The sequence below is a fragment of the Muntiacus reevesi genome, chromosome 3 (assembly GCF_963930625.1).
Source record: "Muntiacus reevesi chromosome 3, mMunRee1.1, whole genome shotgun sequence".
Lineage (NCBI taxonomy): Eukaryota > Metazoa > Chordata > Mammalia > Artiodactyla > Cervidae > Muntiacus > Muntiacus reevesi.
The window spans coordinates 41812570-41826034 of NC_089251.1; the positions used below are offsets into that span (position 1 = coordinate 41812570).

The 13465-nt window shown below is 46.8% G+C and overlaps 1 protein-coding gene across 2 annotated transcripts in view; it reads left to right on the forward strand.

Annotated features, from left to right (window-relative positions):
• SERTAD2 (SERTA domain containing 2) overlaps nt 1-10528 on the forward strand; it is a 106156-nt gene extending 95628 nt beyond the window's left edge. For both annotated transcript variants that reach the window (XM_065929053.1, XM_065929052.1), the window contains exon 2: nt 9547-10528. In XM_065929053.1, the coding sequence (XP_065785125.1) occupies nt 9551-10504 (954 nt within the window). In that variant the 5' untranslated portion in view covers nt 9547-9550 and the 3' untranslated portion in view covers nt 10505-10528. The remainder of the gene's footprint in view (nt 1-9546) is intronic.
• The last annotated feature ends 2937 nt before the right edge of the window (nt 10529-13465 follow it).

Sequence of the window (13465 nt, forward strand, 5' to 3'; positions counted from 1 at the left end):
CAAAAGTAAAGAGTACAATGCATCCCCTTGTGCTCATCATCGGGCTTCAACAGTCATCAATATTTTGTCAGTCTTGTTTCATCTTCATGGACGTTTTTTTCTAGAGTATTCTAAAGCATATTCCAGGCATGGAATCACTTTTTTTTTTTTTTTGCTCATCTTAAATTTAGAAACTGTATAATTGGGCTCAGTCTTTTACTTTAGGTGTGCAGTGCTTTTAGTCAAAATTGTAACGTAAACTAAGAAAATTGTAAACATTCTAAGTATCTTTGGAAGGTGACTGATGTCCCTAGCTTCTTAAGAGTTAGATCTAAAACCTAAAATTCCCAGCTGGCTGAGGAACCAGTAAGACTGGATATTAGAAATATTTTCTAGTACTTAACAGTTACAGTCTAAAAAACCTGTTTCTTTCCAGATGTTTATTAACAAGGTCATAATTTATTCCTAAGAAATATTCACTTGAAATATTATCTCTCAGGATTTGATTACTAAATGCAGTTAGTAATCAACATTTGAAAATGTCCTTTTCTTTTTCCAAGAGGAAGGGTTACGTTCGACAAACCAGTCAGAAACCGTCTGCAATTTCATAGAAGTACATAAAAGTCCTAGGAGGGAAGGCAAGAGTTTCTTACAGTGCAGACTTGAGGAAGACATCCCCAAACAGTAAAAGCTGTTATTTTAATTGATTTCGAGGTTGACTTCCTGGCCGAATTTCGGTTTGTCTCCAGCCTTTAAGACGCTGTCGAGAAAGCCCGGGGATTGTCCGCCTCGGGACTCGTCCGACTGGAGTCTGATCGCGGATGCGCGGCCGCGCGCTGCCCGCGGCGGAGCGCGCCGCCGGGGGAGCCCGGGGAGGCGCCTCCGCAAACAGTGGTGTCGGGTTACAGCCTCGGAGCCGCGCCGAGCGCGCCTAACTGGCTTGATCTAGTGACTGGCTTCATAATTACATTGCTGATTTGTTAGGGAAGGCTTTGTCTTACTTAGCAATTAGCATGGATGTTACTGCAGGGACCTCATCCTGGATGAGCTTGGGCTTAAAAAAAGAAAAAAAGCTTCCCCGATAGGGGAAGCTTTAGGGGTTCAGTTACTCACCCTCCCTTGTCTTCTGGGAGTAAACACGCAGAGGCTTTCTCCCTGTTGGAATTTTGCCCGTGTTTCTGCCATTCCCGGAGGCCGGAAGCAGTCGCTTTGGGGGCTGCAGGCAGCCTGGGGGAGTGCTGACCCCCGAACGGCCTCCCGGAGGCTCACCACCCTGTATTGGGGGAACTGCACGGATCACAGTGCATGGAACACCCCCGCTGGTAGATCCTTGCAGGCACCCTGCTTTCTTTTTTAAATTAATTTATTTTAATTGGAGGATAATTACAACATTGTGATGGTTTTTGCCATACATCAACATGAATCAGCCACGGGTATACATGTGTCCACCCCGTGCTGAGCCCCGCTCCCACTTCCCTTCCCACCCTATCCCTCTGGGTTGTCCCAGAGCACTGGTTTTGGGAGCACCCCACTTTCTATCAGCTCTCTCCCAGATCTGCCAGCACCACCACCCCCTGGCTTGTCCCTTCAGGGTGTCGTGTGTGCCGCCCCCCCTCCACCCCGCAGCTTCTGCTGTTACCTGGGGGAGGAAGGGTGTCAAAAGCATAACCATTATCAGATTCCTGAGTGTTGGATGTTTACTAAGGTGTAATATTTTAACAGTGTAGAAAGTTGTCTAAGGGAACCTGGCTTCCCCTGTGGAACAAGAATGGGGCCTTTCCTTCCTGGGCGGTGCTGTGTGACCAGCTGACAAAAGAGCTCTTCCCAGAGTTAGCCAGAGGCTGGTGGCAGGCATCCTGTCAGGAGCAGGGACTCTCCACTTGGACCACCTCAAGAGCAGGACCCAAAGTACACCCTAAGGCAGGCGTCAGGGAGGAGGAGAGGAGAGATGAGAATATTCTGTTTCAGAGGTTGTCTTACCAGCATTTGTAGCCAGCCTCTCTCCTACTCGAGAGACTGTCAACCCACTCAGTAGTTTTGCCAGGGGCAACTTCTTTCTTCTTCCACAGACCCGGAAAGAAACTGAAAGCGTGAGTGTGTTTCCACTTACAGGACTTTGGGTTTGGCGGCTCAGGATGTCTGAGTGAGGAAATAGCCTCTGCTAGCCTGCTTGAAGACACGCGTCACACATCATAGCTTCTTTTTTCTTCAAACTGGGTAGCTCTGTGAGGAGAAGTCATCATTCTGAGTCATTAGCATCACTGTGAACGCCTCGTTTTTATGGTGTTTAGTGTCAGCATGGGTACTTCTGGACCCTTCAGCAGCCAGTAGTCACACCGGTGGTCACACAGGACGGTGTGGTTGAGGAGACCCGGGACTCTTACTAGGCGCCTTTCACCTGAGAGCTGTTAACAGTGACACGGGCATACAGAAACCTGCTCAGGTCCTGAGTGTGAGGCCAGTGACTCACCGAAAGCAGGCGCCAGCCTCTCCACCCTGCTGAGGGCGTAGAGCGAGACCCGCTCCCCGGGAGCCCAGGGCCCCACTAGGAACTGCCCTTCCCTGACGGCAGACACCAGGGCTGAGTTCTGCGCTGTTAACTGACTGTTGAGACAACATGTCACTTAGTCAGGAAGCCCGCTACACTCCTGAGAAAGGAAAACCCTGGGTTTCTACTTGTCACTTAGTGGCCCAAAAGGAAATTGGAACAAGCTCTTGAAAATGTACACAAGGTACAAACCATCCAGCCTTGAGGTGTTTTAAAGTAATAACTTCCAGGATTCTCCCATGTGCCCCGCCTCTGTGTGTGGACGAACAAGTGTGTTTGAGCATCTGGTGGTGCAGAGCTGGGGGCCGTTTCCACGTCTGCCATGGTGTGCTGGCCACCTGCCGCCCCTCCTGGCTGCCTCTTTGATCATATGGTCAGTCTCACCTTCCCCGGTGATTTCCTCCCTTCAGAAATTGGAACTGAGCTATCAGTCCCCTTTTAAAACACATTTTGCAGCATTAATTCCCTTGGATACTGAGTAGGATTTTCCTTCTGGAGGGTTTTCCTTCTGTTTGGGGTGATAACTGTTTGGGGGATAAACTGGGTTAAAGTCTTTTGTATCTTTTTTTGACCCCCGCTGAGTCAGAAAGCCAGCCGCCATGGTGGGCCGGGGCAGGCTCTCAGTTTGGGCTGCCCTCGGGGGTCACACACAGCCCCTCCGTGCACCTATCAAGTCAGCCGCCCCCAGGCTCTGGGCCTCTAGGAAGCACTAGTCACAGTGGACGGCAGGTTAAAGCAGTGGGTTTTGTTGTTGTTAGTGGGGATGACAGAAGTGGTGGTTTGCAAAAGCGGATTTAATATTCTTAATTTTTAAATCATAATTAGTTCGTGGGGAACCTGGGGCTCAGCCATTCGTAGACAGCCTTTTGGGCTGGGGTTTTGTATGGAGCAAAGCAGCTCTCTCGCTGCAAGCTATTGTAAGTCAGCCCTCGACACAAGTGTTTGTATTATTAAAATAAAGGAGGGGGAAAAGAAAATTGTAACATTTATTTTGACAGTTCAAATAATATTAAAGGACAGTGTTTTAAACAGTTTTTCCAAGGCATAGGTTTGAAATAATTGAAAAAACACTGAGTTTAAGAGAACTTTTTTGATTGCTTGTTTTTTCTTTTTTTTTAATGTTTGCGTCTTTTTCCTGTAATGCTTTAAAAATATAAAAGCTATGAAATGCTCCTTTTAACACACGGGTACTATTTCAGTTTCTCTTTGGACCCTGGGCACAAGGCCTCACCATTCACTCTGTGATCACGGTAAGAAGAACGTAGGCCTCAGTGAGCTGGTGGTGTCGCACTTATCAGTCTGAGAAACTGAGTTTTATCATTAAAATCGAGCTTAGGACATCTTACTTCTGCATGTAGTCTTTCTTTTTTGATGTCAGTTGCCATCACAGAGCTACTCATTCTTTGTTTCTTTACCTGCTTAGGCACAAATAGGGAAGCAGTTTAGACTTAGATTTAATCGAGTAAAGGTATTCTCGGGCTTAAATATGAAATTGCTGGATGGAGAAAAAAGGAAGCTGTGGTTGTCAAAATGAGGTCCCTAGACCAGCATCACCTGGAAGCTTGCTGAAAATATAGATCTGTGTCCTCCACACCAGACCAAATGAATGAGGATCTGGGATAGTGGGGGGCGGGGCGGGGAGCATTGTTCCCGAGCCCCCTCTGTGAATTTGATGCTCACCCAAGTTTGAGAACGGAAGAGTGGGAGAGGCAGGCAGAGCTTTCTGAATACAGGGTCCTTGCCCACCCTGAGTGCCTCGGGTCCCGACGGATCTCCTTACCCAACGCCTGCCCCGTACAGCTGTGCCCTCTGAGGCTCCTTCACCCTTCCCCTTTGCCATACCCTCCCTTCACGCCACGTTACACTCAGAGCCAAAGACACACATCTCTGTTGTTGTTTTACAGTCCTTCTCTGGCTGTCCCTCAATGTCTTTTCTCTTTCTTTCCATTTACTATTCATCCAGTCGCTATTTCTAAAGCATCTTCTGTGTGTCAGGGACTGCCCTACCCTGAGCATACAGAGATGAACAGAACAGTCTGAAACCCTCAGAGAGCTTACCGTCTGGGGTGGGACAGTACACTGAGAGGCAGTCCTGCCTTAAAGATAAACCTCAAATCCTGTCTCCGGAAGTCTCCCCCCAGTCACCCAGTTTGTACTGATCTCTGACTCCTGACTGTCGGAGTCATTAGAATCTGGAATTGCAAACCCCAAGTAAGTAATATCTTTTCCTGCTTCTCTGGTTCTTTCTCTTCTGAGGAATCGCCCAGTGACATGTTACTGTTGACCATCTGCCCGGGCAGATTTGTAGCATTTGAGGGCAGGGTCCTTCCTAGTGAAAATGACTCAACTGAAAGCCAGGTTTGGTATCTGGAGAGTTTTATTCACTATTAAACTTCCTGGAAAACTCCTGCAGGGAAGTGTTCATTTGTATTGCTCCCCATGAGTTTTTGTTGTCTCTTTTCAAAACTTAGATTGCTGCAGTTAATACTTGCCAAAATGTATGTTAAGCAAATCAGAATGTTAGGGGTTTGTTTCTAACAAGTTTATTGGGGAGGGAAGGTATTTTATCCTGAACTGTATATTAAGAGCCAGTGAATATTCAGTAAAAAGAGTGACTGTGGTTAGTTTTAGACCCCTCGAGGTGGGCAGGGAAGGGAGGGAGCACCCACCTCACTCTTCCATGTCAGGGTCTCTAACCAGTCCTGAAGTTCTGGGTTCCCGTTGGGCCTTCGGCTGAAAGACTGGATGGAAGACACGGGCTTTGGGCCTGGGTCTTCACAAGTCGAGGGAGGAGGCAAAGTGAGGTGCTGAGCCTTGGGGGTAGCCTGGAAACCAACTTGTCACAAGCTCCTCCTCTCAGGGAACCTCAGGCTACCATCCGGTGTCCAGTTCCACTGCCAAGGGGCCTCTCACGCAGGAACAGCACGCACCTCCTGCCACCCCCGACCCCAGTTACCTTGAAGCCCTGAATGTCCTCCAGCTACTGCTCCATCTTCACTCTGCAGCCAAGTGGGGCCTTTTAAAGGGTCACGTGCCTCTCCAGTGGCCTGAAGAGCTGTTGCTGTTGTCTTAGAGTGCCTGAGGAAAGGGCTTTGGGCAGCTTGGCCCTCGTGTTTTTGAGAGGCTTGTCTTTTCTTTGAATCGTGCCTGCTCCGTGTTCACACAGCTCCGAGTGAGGGTCCTTCTCACCTCCCTCCCACTTCCCAGGAGTTGGAGGCCTCTTCTGAACGTGGGCAGACAAAACTCTCAACAGCGTGTTAAGCAAACTTTGGGAAAACTTTTTTTTCTTTTTTTACAAATTTTAAATTAAAAAAAAAATTTAATGTTACTGTTCTACATAAGAATGTGGGTTAGATTTTTTACCATGTCATTTTTCACTCCTTTTTGTAAAAATGTAGATAGAGTTCAGATTACAAATCAGGATTGTGTGCATTTTGCAATCTTACTGGGTGTGTAGAGCAGTTTGCCTCATAAAACGAAATAGAAAAATGAAGGCAAACCTGCTTTGAGAGATACTCTATCACGGGTCCTTATTTACACATTTGAGAAGCATCCAAGATTCAATTCGTCTGCCTGTTCCTGCTCACGGATTTGGCTTACCTGGGTCCTCCTCCTTCCCCTTCCAGACAGCATTACAGATGTCTTATCAGGCTTTCCCTAAATCATTTGGATCCATATCATATCACAGAGCTGTGACCAGCTTTGTTGTTGTTGTTTAGTCGCTAAATCATGTCTGATTCTTTGTGACCCCATGGACTGCAGCACACCAGGCTTCCCTGTCCTTCACTATCTCCTGGAGTTTGCTCAAACTCGTGTCTGTTGAGTCGATAATGACCAGCTAGATCGTTCTAATTGGAAATCAGGTGCTTCTCACATTGAAATATCTCCGAAAAGTATCTCCATAGACCTCCCTCAGCCACGGGAATTTGGCTAACCATGCCTGTAGTACCCCGTGCTTTTTAAATAGTTACGTTGTGTGTGCTTGGTGATTATTTCTAGAGATATATGAGTTATTGAAAAAGTCCTATTGTTTTTTTCCTGGTAACAGTTCTGTGTGAATGAAAGGAAAACATCTGCGTTGTCTTTCTTGAGTGTTACTTCTCCTTCAGGGAGCCAGTAAACATTTAAAGTAGCCATGAGCTTACATACTCGTTTTGAGGCATGTGTTTGGTTTACATTTTGGGACAAACTTCTCAAACTTTCTGTGATGAAAGACCATCTTGTTTGTGTTTTTCCTTCTTTATGGACTAATACTTTAGTAAAACCTGACAAAAAGAATACTGGAAAAAATGAAATGAGTTACAAGGATGTAAAACTAGAAGCCTCATTTTTAAAAGTTTTATTTACAAAACATAATTACTCTGTAAATCTGCCATAAAAATTTCTAAGCAATACAGAATCTCTACTTACCTCATTGTGAACCAGTAACAGTTTGCAGACTGGTTCCATCTATGGATCACACTTTGAAAAACACTGTTTTAAGAGAGAGAGAGAGTGTGTGTGTGTGCGCGCGCGCACGCACACACACACTTGTGTACTCTCACACATTTGGGTGTATTTGGTACATTCAAATTATAGTGTATGACATAGGTTATATAACGGCCTTATATGATAGTTAAATGCATTTGGTGAGCTCTTTGGTAAAAGCGGGGCTTCCCTGATAGCTCAGTTGGTAAAGAATCCACCTGCAATGCAGGAGACCCTGGTTTAATTCCTGGGTTAGGAAGATCTGCTGGAAAGGGATAGGCTGCCCACTCCAGTATTCTTGGGCTTCCCTTGTGGCTCAGCTGGTAAAGAATCCACCTGCAAAGCAGGAGACCTGGGTTTGATCCCTGGGTTGGGAGGATGCCCTGGAGAAGGGAAAGGCTACCCACTCTAGTATTCTGGCCTAGAGAATCCCATGGACTGTATAGTCCATGTCACAAAGAGTTGGACACGACTGAGCAACCTTCTCTTTCACTTTTTTTCCCTTTGGTAAAAGTGGAGTTTTTCTGGACATGGCATTAAATGCTTAAATTGTAAGCAAATACAAATGGTATATACTTGAATAGAGTTATCTGTTTCAAAATACAGTTGTCTGGGAGTACTTCTGATGGATAAAGTAGAAAGTGTTTTGTATTGTGAAATGAAGTCACCTCCTCTGTGATTCACACTCAGGTTTAAATGGGCACAGATACTTTAGATAGGAGATGTCCTATGCAAAGTGTGTATACAAATGAGACAGCACTGAGCAGTAGGAAATGTTGCTGTCATGTGAAGCATTAGATAAGCCCTTTGTTACTATCATACCTTCTTTGCCTCAGAGAACAGTTAATTATGGGACTGGTCTTTGGGCCTAGTGATTGACAGCCATTTTCTTAATGTTTACGAAGTGGGGGGAAGTGTTTCCTGTAAGTAACTCCACATTCTTTATGAGCGTTAACAAATTCTCAGGCTGATTCTGACTTGATGGATTGCAGTTGTCTTTATCCTCTGCTAGAGACTGAGGCTCATGAAGGCAGCCACCTGGAATGGGACTTGTGTGCCAGGCTCTGTGTCCACCTGCATGTCTAGCCTTCTTCCACAAAGCCGTAGAAGGAAGTTTTATTATGGTTAGCCTTATCCCTTTAGGATGAGACTCCTACTTTAAAATGATAATGAGGTGTAGGAGAAGTTGTTCAGCCCCTTGAAGACCAGGCTTTATTCCTGTGTGGGACGACCCACTTTCTGGCAGGGTGCCCAAGACAGCATAAATGTGGGATGAGTTAAAGGATTGAAGGAGGTCATTCAGAAAAGGCAAGTCGCCTTTAGAAAAAAATGCTGGGTAACTGCAAAGCACTTTCTTGTATGTGACATCATCAAAAAGAGTGAGTGGCCTTGAGGAGAGCATTAACACGCTCCTCTGGGTAAGCATTGTAGAGGGGGAAGGGAGCAAGCCACGGGCCTAGCTTGATTAGAAGCACGTCTCCGGGTCTGAACAACGACACAAGGACAGCTTTCTTGGTTAAATGGTTATAAAGTGGGGTCTGTGAGACACAGACCGGTGGACTTGTGATTGCTTGGTTTAGATGCTAATGTTCTGAGGGGAAGGGCCAGCTGCTCTCCAGAAAGCACAGGCATATGGGGGTGTCTTCAATCAGGACAGAGCACATGAGGAGGTTGCCATGTCAGGCAAGGTGGGCCGGAGTTAAAATCCATTCCCCAGTGCTCAGGGTCTGAGATAGGAGGCCATTGTCTCTTTGAAATCACTGCAGGAATCACAGTAGGTATTTTAAGAAATGTATCCAGTACCCAAACAACAATACTTATAATCACAGCAAATATCTTTTAAATTAGTTCAGTTGCACTCAGGTATGACAGCCTATGATGAAACTGAGCCATGGAAAAACTTGGGTTGGGAAATTCTCCACTTGATTCTCGACAGGAAAGCGATGGCAGCTCCATCACTGTGGTCATTTAATACAGCCTAAGCCCTTCAACCACATGTTACCAGTCAGAAAGGCTCTGTGCGTGATGAGGAAGAAAGCAGTGTTTTGAAAGCATATGCGGTTCTACCAGAACTGTACAAGTTCCCCTTTTTCCAACTGTGTTCTTTTCATCATTCCAGCTGTGTTCAAGCTGTAACCTATGACACCTTTACCTGTTTAGGTCATAGCATTGTCAGTATTTTCTTGGGTTTTAAAAATAGATCTGTTGGAGGGAGGGAAGTTGAACCTGCTTGGTAACAGGGTAGGTAGACACAGGCACACAAGCGAGAAAGTCAAAATCACGGTTCCCATGGTAATGTTTAACTTGTCTGTGTCGTACACATTTCTCAAGAAATACATTCAACAGACTACCCAGTGATAAAAATTGCTCCACCGCCACACAAAGGTAGATTTCCCAATGAATTCCTCTGTTGTAACCAGCCCTGGGCAGGGAGCTCATGTCCTGAGTCCTAACCTCTTGAAATCGGCATCTTTTTTGAAAACGGGAGGGGGGGGCGGAATGGAATTCGTTTCTGTGGGATTGATTCCATCTCCTTCCTTTCTCCTTGGCAGATATATGTTGGGGAAAGGAGGAAAACGGAAGTTTGACGAGCATGAAGATGGGCTGGAAGGCAAAATCGTGTCCCCGTCAGACGGTCCGTCCAAGGTGTCTTACACCTTACAGCGCCAGACTATCTTCAACATTTCCCTTATGAAGCTCTACAACCACAGGCCCCTCACCGAGCCCAGCCTGCAAAAGACTGTGCTCATCAACAACATGTTGCGGCGCATCCAGGAGGAGCTGAAGCAGGAGGGCAGCCTGCGGCCCGCGTTCCCCGCCTCCGCGCCGCCCGCCGCCGCCGCCGCCGCCGACCCGCTGGGCTCCAGCTCCCGGGAGGCGCCGCCCGCCTTCAGCCAGCCCGCTCCCGCGCCCTGCGAGCTGGGCGGCGCCGCGGCCCTGGAGGCCTGCCTCACCCCCGCCTCGCTGCTCGAGGACGACGACCCGGACACGTTTTGCACTTCCTCGCCGGCCGCCCCCGCCAGGCTCGCGCCTCCCGCCCTCCTCCCGCCGGAAAAGGACAGCTTCTCCTCCGCCCTGGACGAGATCGAGGAGCTCTGTCCCACATCTACCTCCACGGAGGCCGCGGAGGCCGACGGCCCGAAAGGGGACTCCTCCTCCGGCGGGCCCGGCGCGCCTCAGAGACCCGAGGGGCTGCAGGACGGCGGCCGGCCCGAGGACCCGAAACTGATGGACTCGCTGCCTGGCAACTTTGAGATCACCGCGTCCACGGGCTTCCTCACAGACTTGACCCTGGACGACATCCTGTTCGCCGACATTGACACGTCCATGTACGACTTCGACCCCTGCACGTCCGCGTCGGGGACCGCCTCCAAGATGTCCCCTGTGTCGGCAGACGACCTCCTCAAGACGCTGGCCCCCTACAGCAGCCAGCCCGTCGCCCCGAGCCAGCCTTTCAAGATGGACCTCACGGAGCTGGACCACATCATGGAGGTGCTGGTCGGGTCCTGAGCCCCGGGGCCCCCGCACCTGCCCCCCCCCCCCCCACCCCCCGCACCCCGACAGCTCTCCGCACTGTGCATGCACCCTTGCTTGCCTTTTTCTGAGAAGAACATTCTACAAAAGGATCACACTAGTTTTTGCTTTGAGCAGAGTTGGAGTGCCTTCATCCAAGTATGACCACTTTTAATACGCTTTTCTTGAGTGGTTCATCAGAGACCTACTACCCGGGAATAAGAAAGAATACATTTGAAGACGATGTGGCTGTGTTGAATGACAAAAACAGTTCAAGTGAAGCACAAGGAATAAGTTGGAAAAGCTGTAAATTGCATGTGCATATTTGTCTATTTTTTCTATAAGTTTTATTGCAAGAGGTTAAAAAAAAAAAGAATATATATATATATTATTTAGATAATCTCAGTACCTTTTCTGGTATTTTCGCCCTGTATAGGTTGACTTGGCAATTCAGCCTTTTTAGAGGCATTAACTACTCCTCTTAAGTGTTGCATTTACATGGCTGTTTAGAAACTGCTGCCCAAATTTATTTTATATTTTTGTACAGATTCTGCAGTTTATGATATTGTTTTTCTAAAAACAAATGCTGTTTATACATATGAGATAGCTATTTTGATAGGATTTGCTCACATAGTTCCTGCAAACTTCAGATGTACAAGTTGCACTTGTACTTTTATAGAGTTGTAATGTTTTATATGTGTTTGGTGCAAAGAGAAAATTGGATCAAATCAATCCGCAATTGATGTCCCCAGATGCAAACACACACACATACACACACACAGCGCTTTAAAAAGGGCCAGGAGATATCACACCCAAATTTCATGAGCACTGATCCCCTGGCATGAACACCCGCCAGCACTGTGACTTCCAAAGCCAGAGCCACGCGGGCTCATCAAGCTTGCATTAAGCAGTTGGCGGGAGGCAGCCATGGAGCTTCCAGTTTACATGATGGTTCTCTTTCGCTTGCTCTCTGAAGGGGAAGGCTACCAAGTACTCTTATTTATGCCAAGTCTGCGCTTTTAATTGTTTTTATTTTTTTTTTAAACAAAACCCCAGATCTTTCCCTTTTTGGCATAATTTTTATGAAGACCTGAAATTTTACACGCGAACAGAATTTTATGAAAAGCGACCAACCTCTTCATGGAACTAAACCCTATTGCAATGCTTAGGGCTCACCGAGAAGGAACTCTTCCCTCGGAAGGCATCCATCATGTTGCTCAGTTGTCTTTTCCGGCTTCCTTTCCCTCGAGCTTTCATTCCCTCTGTTGCTAAGTGCTGAAAATGGCATCTTCATGATCACCACAGTGAGCCTGACTCTCCTCGGCCCAGCCTGGGATGCCCTCATGTGACACCCATGGCTCTTGAACCTGGAGCTGGCCCCATTACATCACGGCCTCTGATCTGGTTGCTTTCTTGAATCAACTGCTTTAACTTCACTTTACAAGGCTGTTTTACCCAAATACACAGACAGGACTTTCTATGCATGTTCCCCTCTCCCCCTACTTTGCCATCCTCTCTCTGCCAGGAGAACTAGCTTTTTATTCCTAGTGATGTACTTTTAATTTTAAAATGTTTGCGATGTATCATGCTTGTTGCCGAAATTGTTTATGGCCTTTCTGTTTCAGTTTTTTCTTTTCTTCCAATGGTACTTTAGCTGGTTACAACCTATATTGTTGAAACGCAGATGGCTTCTTTAGGAATAACTTTTATATTTATTTAAGAATTTTTAAATTATGGGATTTGTGTTGTTGTCGTTGTCTTTGTTGTTTGGTCATTTGTCAATATTCAGTCACCAATTCTGCTCACTTCTTGCCATGGATAAAATTGAGTCTTTCTGGCCAATTAAAAAAAGACAGCTTTATAAAATGGCACTTTAAACAAGCCATAGATAGTTTTATTTTTATAATGCACATGGCAAAGCAAATACATTTGTGATGAAGGAACTGCTCATCTAAGCAAAAGATTCGTGTATGATATGATTAAATCTTTCTACATTCTGATTTACTCCCCCCCACCCCAGCCCCCACCCACCCACCTAAATGTGTTTTTAAAGGCTAATTATCAACTCATTCAAGCAGTGAGAAACTGATCAAATTGCACTGTTCTCCTGTGAGCACCCTCCACCAGACACCTCTTACTACTACAGATGTGTCTTTCCCTGTAATAGGACCAGGGACCATATAGTTAAGGTGAGGGTTTTTGTAGATGCTTCCAGTGTCACTGTACGTGTCCATTTGAAGGGCTTCCTTTTCCTGTAGAGAACAAGACCGCCCAGACGCCATGCTTCTGCTAGCTGGAGGACCCGGCAAACCCTCCACATGCCGCACACATACACATACGTGTCCGTGCACAATAGTGTTGATTATTCCGGACAATAACAGGGTAAGGCGGCTGATTTGCCATTGTTAAAAACTGATTGATAGTAACTTAGAACAACTGTACTTTGGTTGGATTAGCAAATCGTGTGTTTAAACAAGTCCCATATGTTGGGCAGCAGTTCAAATAAGCACTGCGAGATGTTGCCCACACGTGGTTCTCCCCCTCTCCCGCATTGGTAAGGCTGGGCTTCAAGATCAAAACAAAAACCCCCAACAGCAGCACGCAAGTGCTTTTTAACTCTGGACACCCTTGCCATGAATTCTTGGTATTCAAGGTCTAATGAGGAAGAACATGGGAAGTTAGTGGCCCTTTTTCAAAAGGACAAAACCACCTAGTGTTCCAGTTATCTTTGTGTCTTATTTCGACAAAGCGATGTCCCAACAGGGAAGAACGTGAGCCTGTGTGTGATCTCCGAGTCCCAGTTCAAGCGTGGGACGTGCGTCCACATGCCACCCGGCGGCAGTGCCTTCCCCCTCCTGAAGGACACCATGTGGGTTTCAGAGTCAGGCAGGCAGTGTGAGGTGCCTTTACGAGAGCGACATGCTGGGTGGGGCTGGGAGAGGACAATTATTGACAGTG